Here is a 12,524-nt window from a genome sequence, read left to right on the forward strand (position 1 = left end):
AGCAGGGCCAGGGGGACCGTGGGGGGTATTTTCAGACTGTACTCCCCCCCTTCTCTGAAGTGTGGATACTCAGAACCATGGTTAGTGAGGGAAACCTGTACAGACACTTTTCTTTATGAAAATCAGTACCAATCCGATATCCAATATTAGAGGTGCACTGATACATTTTTTAGACTTAGGCTACATTTTGTTGACCTAGATCAGGCTTTTTAAAAATTCCCACTACATTGAAGAGGGACCTAGTCTTGGATTTGAGTGCATATTAAACACATGTACTCACAAGTGAAATACTTTGAGAAATGAGTGCTAAGTGAATAGTAGATTATTGAAGTTGGAAGCAAGGTTTGAACCATTTACCAACTCCAAATATTACAGAACAGCTTATGAGAAGGCCCCACAGAAATTCAAGTTAGAAGTGGCAATGACTAAGTTGAAGTTTTTACCAGATGTCAGGAGAAAAAAAAAAGCTTTTTAATAGGGTGGCCCAGGAGAAAGAAGCAACTCAAATGAAGTGTGAGACTTAGTATTCTAGTCTTTTAAACTAGACTCAATGAGACTGGGAAGAATCTTACATATTGGATGACCTAGAATATAAGCCTTCTGGACAAATTTCTAGCACCTCAGAAGGGAAATAGACAGTCAGTGTACAGGCAGCCCCACTTAGTGCTCCTAACTGGTTCCCGAAACAATGAGCATTAAGTGAAATCATAAGTATTTGACGACCTACGATGGCACCTGCAATTGTTTTTAATGACCCAAGATAGTGACTGTGAGCGTTAATGAAACTCGCTGAGTGCTAAGTGAAATCAGGTATCAATTTAAAATGAGGTGTTATAGCCGAATAGTGCTAAGTGAAATAGTGTTAAGTGGGGGGTGCCTGTATAACAAGCTAACATCAGTGAAATGTAATATAAAAGGGTTATAAAAATGTAAGAGTTCTTACCTTCTTGTGAGGCTATCTCCTGAGACTGGTCAGAAGTTAAACTTATTTGAACCTCTTTCTGTTCATCAGATCCTAGAAGACTGTGATCCACAGTTGAACGACCTTTCTTTTCTTCTCTCTCTTTTAAAATGATCTAGAAACAAAGATACAAACTTTCAATCAATTAGAAACCTGCAGGTTATAGATTTCTACAGTGGAGCAAGATACTTCCATTACACAAAAATGCTGGGTTTACTTTCAGTGTTACTACGTCAAAATGTCTTAGCACAACTTAAACTACCCATTTAAGAAGTCCTTAACTGATGGACGATACAAGGAAAATTTATTTTAAAAAGTTTCCACCATGTATGAACACATGTTTATGTTATAAGCACTGCTGCTGGGAGGAGGTTTCACAGCTTTTGTTTTAAATACTTTCCAACTTCCGTATGGAAAGAACATTCACTTTTCTCACTACTTCTCACTCCCACTCTTGGTAATATACCTGGTGCACGAACATAATAAAAAAACCAACAATATAATCTTCTATTCCTTCCTGTGAAAAAGGACAATATTAAGTGCTGAAATGATGTTGACCTTTGTAGTACCAAGACAGACCAAAATAGCCAAACAAGTGTTGCAATGAAAAAAAAAGAAAATCAAATGCATGGAACAGATTCTCAGCCCTGTTCCTGTCCCTTCTTTGCTGCTTTCACAGTGAGAAATGCTCATGTGAACTTTCCAACCCATCACCTGGCATAGGAGAATCCATGCATAGCAAGGTCAGAGTAAAGAGTAACCTGCTATACATCACTTGCTTTTGGCCCCCATTGCTAGTGGAAGGGCTGTTCCCAGGGAATATCAGAAGCATACTGCAGCCATTAAATCTGGAAGATCACGAGAAAGCCATTCCTTGCGGTGCATGATGAAGCATCTTTAGATGACCCCAAATTTGCCAAAGATTAGGGGATCACAACTGGAGCTTAATCAAGTCTTTGCTCTCTAAACCAGGGATTGACAACCTTCTGCCACTAGAGGCTGCTGTTTGTGACGCCACTGTGGGCTTCAAACCCTCTGCATGCCCACCCATCAGCAGATGCTGAGCCTGGGGATGCCTCTGCTGCCATGGCTGGAACATGCTGCTGATTCCCTGACAGGTTCAAATGTCCTTATGGGCTGGATTTGGCCTGCAGATCAAAGTTTGCTAATCCCTGTTCTGCAGCCTTCGAGTCCCACGCTGCCAGGACAGAAGATCTGACCATATAAATTCAGGATATGATCATCACAGAAAGCTTATTTCTATCAAAAAGCATCTCAATCTCATCCTGGGCTTCACAACAAAACTAACATGGTCTTGCAAAAATTCTACCTGGCCATTTCAAGATCAGGTCAAAGCTTTGTCACTGAAACCTGATGCGTACTGCACTGGCGCATGGCATGCTGCACCATACTTGTGTTAGTCTTAAACGTGAGAAGACACAATGTTCATTTGCATTTAGGTAAAATGTATTAATGTAACCTTTTGAAAAAATAGTTAGTTATCAAAGCAGCAAAAACACCCTCGTGCAGGTGTCAGCAGCCTTTTGCTGGCATGGGCCAGAGCTTGCAACCTGGCCCTGGCAGCAGGCCAGAAGCTCCCCAAATGACCAGTTGCTTGTATTCATAATTGCTGCAGATCTGCAACACCTGTAGCTAGGGGAGTGCAGACATGGTAGAGGGAAACGCTGCGAAGGGGGTGCGTAGCACCACCACAGCTCCATGCTGGTGAGCTCTCCTACCAGACTAGACCTCTGGGGGCGGAACCTGGCCTGTGGACCATAGGTTGTTGACTTTTGCCTCAGTGCTTTACATACTAGAAAGCACCAATGTAGATTGATTTCTACCAAATCAGGTCACAACAGTGTAGCTACTTATTCTACACAAATGAACCTCTGTTCAATCTAGTTATCTAAATACTTCCTTGCAACTGCTTTAAAATGTACAAGTAAAATGACAGAGCAAGACAATGACACAGGTCTCAGGACTAAATTCGGGAATGCAAGCATCTCAGTCCTATACTCTATGCCACCAGACAACAGCTAAAAATTACTGAAATAATTATGCCAAGTCATTTTATTTCTCAAATCCTGAAACACGACAGTTTTCAAGAGGTTGTGCCATTTACCTTTTTAAGTGCTGTAGGACGTTTCAGTTTTGCTATCTCTCGCTCTTTTCCTCTTTTTACTTTTGGAGCAGTTGAGTCCAAAGGATTAAGGCAACCCATAGATGGCTGTCCCTTAGTTAATGATTTTCTGTTGGCTGATTCTTTGGTATGAAAAGGAACAGCACTGCCAACTAAATATAAGCAATTACATATTATTCTCAGTGAAAGACACTGCTGAAAGGAAACTGACATTTCAGTATTTCCACTAATGACTTCTCAAAAAACATTTTCCTTCCTTGGAAAAAGCAGTGCACAATGACAGGAAAATCACATCACCAAGTGCTTCTGATTCCAGATGATTTAAGTTTTAATTCAATTGAGCTTCGCGTTTTAGGAAAAAGAGTCAATAACTGACTCCAGGAAAATAAACATACATGTAGAGCATTAAACCCCCCCTCCCCCACCGAGGATTAGGAGGGCAACTCCTTCAAGTGTCTACTGTAATCCAATTATGTAGAATAGTAAGATTCCCACTACATAAAATATCCTGTATCTAGACATGGATACTGAATCAGCAAATACATGTATTAGTTGGCATAACAGAATAAATCTTTCCTCCTTCTTAACTTCACATTTTTCGAAAGAAGAAATTAGATGTTTCCATGTGGTACCAGGACAAAACACATGTTTTATGAATGAAGATGACATCAGAATATATCAAAGAGCTTTGCAGAACTGCTGGATACAGCCTTGCTAAATCAGAATTTATGACTAGAAGACACCCTGAAAATGTGAGCACTGCAAAGTAGCAAGCAAGTTACCATGTCTATTATCAGGTTGCATTTGGTTCACTTCTCAGGAACAGGATAGCAGAGTGGTGGCTCAACCTTTTTGGTCCATAGCCCGGATGGGCAGTTCCCAGGCTGTCCACAGGCTGGAAGTCCCAATTCAGCACAGGGGCAGTTGTGGCAGAGCCGTGTGTGTGTGTGCGCGCGTGTGTGTGTGTGTGTGTGTGTGTGCGCGTGTGTGTGTGTGTGTGTGTGTGTAAGGGGGGGGCATCCTGACTCCAACCTGGCCCCGCCAAGGGCCAGTGATGAGGGAAGGGTTGTGGCCAAGCCCCACAGGAGAGTGGGGCCATGGCTCAGCCCCAACCTAGCCCCATGGGTGGAAGGGAGCTTGAGCCAGCCACAACCCAACCCCAGCAGGAGAGCGGGCAGGGCCCAGCCCTATCCAGCCTGCGGGAGGGGCAGGGTATGGCTTCATCCAGCCAAAGGGTTGTGGGAAGGGGGCATGACCTGGCTCTAACATGCTGCACAGGGCTCAGGGTTTGGGAATTTGGCAGCGGGGAAGGGTGGCTGTATTTACTGCCACTACTACTCTGCCACCGAACTTCCTTGTCTGTGGGAAGCCCTGCAGCCCACATTGGGCCTGCAGGCTGGAGGCTGAGAACCCCAGGGTTAGCATTATTGAAAGTAGTGGATAAAACTGCCATTTTAGTAAACATTTGTCAGTTTATAAGATGGAAATTCATTATTGTATCCCAAGTGGCACAGCAGTACCTAAAAGTGCAGGGATTAAGAAAATGCAATTTTTGAAGTAGTTTATAGTTAATACATTGCAAACTGATTAAGTTTTAAAATATTGTGAGCCTTGTTTAAAATATCCATAACCTTACAGAAATGCAACCATCATATGAGAAACTTCACCAAATTCAGAATGATCATATTCTGACACTCAAAACAGGTGCTAGGCAAAACTAGATTTAGTTAGACATACCGGTGTATGAGAGAGGTCTAGTGTTAGTGATCTGACGGGCTTTCATTGCTTGCTGCTGTTTCTCGAGAGCTGCTAACATGTCCCCCAAGTCTAACTGCACAGGAGTTTTACTCTTCTTTCCAGCTGCTTTTGATAAAGCCTCCTGTAACATGAACACCGTATACCGTTTCTGTGTCTGTGTACCAAATGAGCTAAAAAGAGCAACCATTTTAAAAAAGATAACACTAACTCCAATGTGTTAAAGAATTATCACACCCCATCACCATCCACAACAATATGAAACAATTTGAGACCTGAAGTTTCTTTTGCTCCATGCTTATTTCAGAGTATTCTTGAGCTGTGGCAAGTGCTGCTGCCAAGGCTTTCTTCTTCTGACTTTTTGCACGTTTGGGTACAGAAGTCGTAATAGGAATGGGAGTCTGGACTATGTTGATTGGAGAATTTTCAGGCAAGTCATCCAGCTAAGGTTGTAAAAAAAGCACACACACGTTATTAACAGCTGTTACAGCATGAAAAATAATTACTTATGTGATAGGATAATAAAGGATTGACTTAAGGTGACTATTAGGCATTCTCCAGTACCATATTCCCTATGGGAAGAATTAAAATTCAGCTACTATATAAAAAGTCAAAAAGTTTAAAGGATTAAAAAGAAGTTTAATTCTGCATAGCACTTTACCTTTATTCTGAAAGATACCCATTTTTGGGTATTTTGGAAGGAGTTTGTCTTCTTGTGTTATCTTATTTGAATATTTTATTTTGTTTTTTTTATAGGCTATTTTGTGCCTGAGCCCTTTTTGAGGAAACTAAAGGCTACAACATCTAAGTAAATAAAATAGATATTAACTGCATTTACATCCTAATAATTATTACAGGCTTATTTCAACATGAGATATTTGTCCAATTGACTCAAACAGGATTTGACTTTCTGGCAATGACATTTAAAAAACACACAATATATTTTAAATACAAAATTTTGCACCAAACAACTGCACACTGAACAATTTTCAAACATGAGAAGCACAAATCAAGCAAGCTCTGTAGATGTCAGTCTAAGATTGTATTTTTTGTGCCATGATTTAACAAAACTGTTGAGATCCATTACTAAGGGAAAATTCAATTTCTTAATTCTTTATTTTATGCTGAATTTTCTTATGAAATATTCAGTCTCTAGCCCCTCCTCCAATGAAGCTTAAACTGAATGTCTTGCTTTGGTTTGTACATCAAGGACAAAAAATGCCTAATACAGATTAAACAGTTTCTTGAGTCCAGTGCTCTGTGATGACTCATTAGTAGCCAAACTTACCGAACATTTGTTTGGGTCCTCCACAAACAGTAGTCATTTTAAAAACAATTAAAAAAAATATGAAAAAAACCCAAATCAGGCAGTGTAACTTTAACCACTTTTAAGACCGGTTATTTTTTAATCCGATAAACTAACATTCAAATAAAATGCATCACTGAACATAAGTGATGCTGCAAAACCTCTTAGCTTTTCCTCTAACTAACTATATTAAAATATATTTTAATTTACAACACACTAGAATATGTAAACTAATTAGCTTCATTCTTAGAAGCATTTTTCCTTCAACTGTTCCCCTAATATTATCATGAACTTTTTCCTTACAGCGCCTTTCAATGTTTTTTCCTTAAGTGATTTTTAAAAATGTGTTCCCATATACATCATATAGCACCACTGTTGTTAAACAGCTTTGGAAAATAAAAAATCAAAGGTTTTGGCTTTTTAATGCTGTTTTTCAAGTGCTATTTTAGTTAGAGGGAAGTGCTAATAAAAGACATATTAGAAAGGCATTTCCACAGAAATTTATGGGAATTTATATGTTCCGCATTTTTCAACAATTTTACCTTTTCCCCTCTTCAGACGGCTTAGAGACTTTCATACACTATTTCCAAATCGAGACCCTAAACAAACTTGTTTTAAGAAAAAGAAATTTATTTCAGAAACATCACAAGAACTTTTACTCACTACTTTTGGTGTAATTTTTTGCTGAATGCCACCACCTTTACCACTTCCATTGTCACTGTTTAATTCTGGAAATTCATCTTCATCCTAAATGAAGATTATGCATATTAAAATGAAAGTTTTCAAAATGAAGGTCACCTTTACATGTCCAATCAAGAGTATTAAACTTGAATGGGAAAAAAAACCCCAATCAAATCTGTTTCAACTAACTGAACTATATATCACTTTGTAACAAAGCAAATACTCAAATCCTAAAAAAAACCAACCAAACAAAAAAAAACTGACAAGAGAAATAATTACAAGTTTATAGTCTTCTTGTAACTGATCAGCTTCAGAAATATTTTGACAGATGATTCTAGATTATGCTGCGGCAGCAATCAGGAAGATGCCCATTCAAGCAGAAAGTCTGAATACTAACAGCTTTCAAAATACAAGCACTAAGTAGTACAATATGTTAAATAAATGGCAATTCTAGAGAAAGACATTGAGATGATTTACCATTCTAACAACTAAATAAAAATGAAGTACGCTTTGACTATATTGAATATAAGTTGTTTAAAAGACAACCCTCCCCCAAGAAATCCCCCATCAGTATGCATATAAGCTAGATGTACAATGCATATTATGAAATCTGTTTTTTATTGTGGAACTCTGAAGTTAACTTGCAGCCAGAAGTATCACCCATTCAACATTATTAGACCTTATCTGCATCTGCTTGCGAGTGTAAAAGCAATATAAATATAGAAAAATACCTCAAAATATAATGATTCAGGGCTTGGTTCAGTTCTACTCAACTGGTTGGTTGTTAAGGGCTTCTCATGCCTTTTTTGCAACTTCTGCCGTCTTTCTGAAGAGGTGCTATGACCCCTGCATCTGAAACCAGTCTAAAAGCAAGAAAGTTAGAATTAATATTATTAAAATGTATTTAATTTAGTAAGTCTATAGACAAGCAAACAAAATGCAGCTAAATTAAAAGGGGACAGAGACTTGCCATATAGTAGATGCCCTGAATTAACTGTCTAGCTGTTTTTACCCCACACGAAGAGCAAACTAAACCATGCGCTTAGCAGAAAATGGCAGATGCGGCCAAGATTCCCCACCCAACCGCGTGCCCTGACAGCACTGCTCAGGCCAGCCTCCATAGAAACACTGAGCCCATGCTGCCACAGCCCCACTGTTCCTGGGATCTTCATGGGAATGAACAGGAGTGACACAGGTAGGAGCTGCTGGGAAATGGAGTCTGTCGTGGGCCCAATCCAGACCACTGCCTGGACTTTGCCCGTTCCTGCAATAAGGCAAGAGCCAGGAGGTGGTTACAAAAAAACTCTATGTTTCCTCCATGAAAAGCTTCTCTCCAATATTATTCACCCACCAATAATAATGTACAACATTGCTCATACAATCAGTAATATTAATACAAAGTACCATGTTTAAACAACATCCCACTCTCCTGAGCTGTGGGAGATCCATGTTCAAGTCTCCATTTTGATAAAGTAGGTTTCCATCTCTCCTACTTAAGCTTTTTATACTTTATTTAAATCAATATTTGCTGGACGAGACAGAGAGAGAGAGAGAGAGAGAGAGGGAGACAGACTGTAGCCTAGTAGAGAACCAGAGCAACTAGACCAGACTGAAACCCAGGCCTCCCACACAGAAGGAGAGTGACCTACCTGCTAGGCTATTGCTTGTTCTCTCTCACTCCCCAAAAGAGCTAAGCTGTCTTTGAAAGAAAAAAAAAAAGCCTGAAAAGGTATCCATTTTATCCCAGCAAGGAATAAAACCAAGGAACTAAAACATCACTCTCCTTTTCTCTTCTCTTTCTTTTGTTTTCTGGCCTATCCTCATTCATATTCTGTTCAGTCCTTCACCAATAATGCACAAAAAGCTTTTAATCTCTTGGCCTGATTGCACAAGTAAAGATTCCCACCACTCCTTGAGCAGAATTTAAATTCTCATGCTGGCAGCTCCGTCAGTTCAACTGCTTGCACACTTTACCTTGTGTAACCAACGCAGTTAAGAGAAGCAAAAGACTGCCCACTTATGAGCATCACAGCAGAGTCAAGCATGAGAAGCACTGACAGAGAAGGAGGCATGTTCCAAGTGGCTAGAGATCCAAATATCCTACAGCTTTCTGAATGAGTTTTTGCTGGTAAGGTTCCACTTAAGAAAGAAGCAAGTTAAATCTATGCTCTTAACTGCTGCCCTTTTGTTGCAGTGTTTCAAAGACAACTTCTCCTTAAGGTTCAAAGAGCTGGACTGAAATCAGGTATGTTTTATAGCTCTCTGTGCCAGGTCTGTTTCATTTGGCACTTTCCCTGTAATCTTAAAGTCAGTCAAACTGACATTTCATAAAAAAAAAAGGGTGGTGCCCCTTCTCTTCACCTGGCACACCCAGAGGCACTGACCAGGAATATAGTGTCAACACTGGCTCTGCCTCACTCTCAAAACTGTTCTCAAAAAAAATAAGCCCCCTCTATGAGCTCCTTCTGTCTCTTAAAAGCCTTCACAGCTCCAAACCTCAGACTGAGGCAGCAAAATTGCTCTCGCACTCGAATGCTGTGCCCAAGATCCATCTCAGCATACCAGAAAGCAGCAGAATGGGATGACCCCATAGCACCCTCACTACCTAGATCCAGGCTTGAAGTGGGGTGGCTTGGAGTGATTAGTTTTCAAACAGCATTGACGCAAAGTAACCAGAGTATATAAGGATAATCCACAATTACTGCATTCCTAGAAGACTTAGGGGGAAATCAGTTTCTCCAATTCCAATGTTCATATACAGGAGGAGAAAAAAAACATAAGATTGGGGGGGGGCGGGGGGGGGCACCCACTGACATACCATCTGGCACATGTGTACACACACAACACCCTTCCCCCTCACCTGGTTTCTAATATCCAAGGGTCTTAAGGTAAACCAGTAGCTATTTTAGAATTTGCATCTTATATCAAGATTTGTACTACTGGGCCCCGATGAAAGGCTAGTGCTAACCCATAAAGAGCTCCTCACTAACAATTTTTCAAATAAGTTGCCATCATTCATGAAATCATGAAATCTATGGTTTGAAAGGGCACCCCCCTCAAGCAATCCTAACATGCACCAAGATACTGAAGTAATTAAAATGCTCTAACAATTTTCTCCTAGGATAATACCTTACATAGTTTTCAGCACGCAACTATCTAATAGTCCACCTCCATAAAGAAGATTTTACAGGAATACTAACAGGGCAAAACTCCCACAAATATAACAGAGCTCAGCAACTTTAGGTCAGTCAACAGGAACGGGGACTTCATGTACCAAAATATTTGTGATTTCTTTAACCATCAAACAAACGTTAACATGAGCTTTATTTCACTCAGATTGTTTAAGGCATTCATTAAACACTCCATATAGTACATATAAATTGTTATGCTAATTATTCTATAGAGGTATCTTAATTTCACAAACTACTTTACAAATATACGTTCCTTAATTGCAGATTATAGACTTTACTTATGTTTGGCAGAGATTATGTCAATACCTAGATTATGTCAATAAACAGTGTTTAAACAGCCATGCAGTTTTGCTCCCTTTTATTCCATTTTCAGTCACTATTTAATGTATGTTAATTCTTAATGATCTGAGGTACAATCTACAAAAAAACTAAAAAAATTAATTAAAAATAGGTACCTGCAAACAATCTCTCTGTTCAGCTTGCCTTCCACTTCTAGAAAACGTCTGTGTTTTTTCTATCCAAGGTTTTTTTTGAATTGCCTGACAATTTACATTAGTCCAACTTAGACCAGCTGAAAAAAAGATACAAAAAAAGACAGATATAAAAAGCATGTGATTATTGCAGAACTTACTATGCTGATCAAGTACTCCAGATACCACAGAAAAGAAAAATATTTTTAAAAAAAACATTGATGCAATTCCTGTAACTGAAAAATTCACTTCCATGCCTATAACTCTCAAATTTGGTAAAACTGTTTTTAAGAACAGAATACTACTGCCAATAGGCCTTCAACTGCCAGATGTCAAATTTCGTTATTCTGGTAGACAGGGTTCAAATTATACTTTGGCTCTTGGGGTGGGGGGAAGCCTGCAAAAATAAATTATACCAGTTCATTGATTAACAAGTCCACCTAGGTGAAAGAGCAATCTGATCAGAGATCTCCCCCAAGCTCTCGTTTAATTTGCACCCTGCTGGTAGGCACACCAGGTAATAGTGACCTTAGACTGGTTTCGTACTTGGCTGAAGTTCAGTCCTATAAGTGATGGCCACACTCTTCACCTTTTCTGTCAACTTTTTTAAGAGTTGAGTTTAGTGCAGCTGCTACATAGTGATTACTTTTTGGGTAGAATACTACTCAAAACCCTTGATCAAGATAAAAGCTGTACTGTTCTGTGTTATACAACGAAAGACAAATGTTGCGCCAAGTAGGTTATCTGGCAGAGATGCGATACAATAGGTGGGGTACAAAACAAAAAATTGTGAAGGATAAAGCATGACAGTAATATGAATACATTATTGTTATCCAGTGTTATCATGAGGCATCGAAATTACCAGTAAAGACATCTCTTCCAAAGGAATTTGACAGAGCTCAGAAAAAACAAGCCATGAAGACCAAGAAAACGCACTAGCAAAATGTAGAAAGACAATGTGACATTGAAAATATGACACATATTGTAGACTTTCTTTGCAAATAAAAACCAAAACCATACCTGCATTTATTGATGGTTCTACAACCTGAAAAGGAAAAATGTACGTTTTAGAACATAAGTTTATTTTGCACCATCCTAAAGTGACCTACTCGCTTAATTGATGTTCACCTACATTAACTGTACCAGAATCTGCATTTCTTGAAGTCATGGCTACAGCCTGATTGTTGCTGTGTTTAGGACTGCAGTAACCACTATCACTGTCAATATCTGCTTCACTAGCCCCTTGCTCACTAGATGATTCTGCAGCAGGATGGGATGCTCGTCTTCGCCTGCATTTGGACTTCCATAGCATTGTAGTGGCACTCTCAGAAAGTGACTTGTTAGCTATATCTGAAGGAAAATCTGTAAGACAAAGTACAGATATGAGTAGCCATTGTTAAAAAAATATAAAAATATATTAAATTAACATTCACAGTGAAACAAGTGCTACTGAAATCTTAGTAAATGATAGACTTTACAAGCTAGGCAAAAAACCAAAACCAACTCCCAAAAGACACCGATCTTACAGAATGAGGGGAAATCTAATTTTCAGATCATTACCAGATCTACTTGAAGCAGGAGTTGGTTAGCACTGAACAAAATGCAGCCTATTGCATAACAAGAACCTTCTAAATGAGGAAATTCAACAACACCTGGATAAGTCAAAATTGCTGTGGAGCTGCATTTTTGGTTAACATTAAGGAGCAGGATTCTTGTTGCTTTAGAGGGCAAAGGGAAACAAACAAGCACGGCAAAACATTTCAGATCATGGATTAATAAAATAAAAAAGGATAAAACCCTAACGGAGATCCTCAGATTAGATTCTTAGAAACATTCAGAAATGTATACACTGACTGGACCACAGGTGTAGAGGGCTATACCCTGTACAGGAGGGATCGTGTTGACAAAAGGGGCGGGGGTGTAGCTGTCTATGTGAAGGAAAGCTACATGTCCCTGCAAGCTGATGTTGGTGACCAGCATGGACAGCTAGAGACCCTCTGGGTAAAAATTCGTGGGG

General features: G+C 39.3%; 1 protein-coding gene across 3 annotated transcripts in view; it reads right to left on the bottom strand.

The window, feature by feature from the left end:
- The window catches only part of SECISBP2L (SECIS binding protein 2 like), a 43,058-nt gene that overhangs the window by 11,631 nt on the left and 18,903 nt on the right, over positions 1-12,524 (bottom strand). For all 3 annotated transcript variants that reach the window (XM_019533636.1, XM_019533635.1, XM_019533634.1), the window contains exons 5-13: positions 11,640-11,869; positions 11,528-11,552; positions 10,493-10,608; positions 7,578-7,709; positions 6,829-6,912; positions 5,135-5,302; positions 4,842-4,983; positions 3,087-3,256; positions 944-1,076 (exon numbers count right to left, since the gene is read on the bottom strand). In XM_019533636.1, the coding sequence (XP_019389181.1) occupies positions 944-1,076; positions 3,087-3,256; positions 4,842-4,983; positions 5,135-5,302; positions 6,829-6,912; positions 7,578-7,709; positions 10,493-10,608; positions 11,528-11,552; positions 11,640-11,869 (1,200 nt within the window). The remainder of the gene's footprint in view (positions 1-943; positions 1,077-3,086; positions 3,257-4,841; positions 4,984-5,134; positions 5,303-6,828; positions 6,913-7,577; positions 7,710-10,492; positions 10,609-11,527; positions 11,553-11,639; positions 11,870-12,524) is intronic.

Source organism: Crocodylus porosus, unplaced genomic scaffold, assembly GCF_001723895.1.
Source record: "Crocodylus porosus isolate Cpor-Errol unplaced genomic scaffold, CroPor_comp1, whole genome shotgun sequence".
Lineage (NCBI taxonomy): Eukaryota > Metazoa > Chordata > Crocodylia > Crocodylidae > Crocodylus > Crocodylus porosus.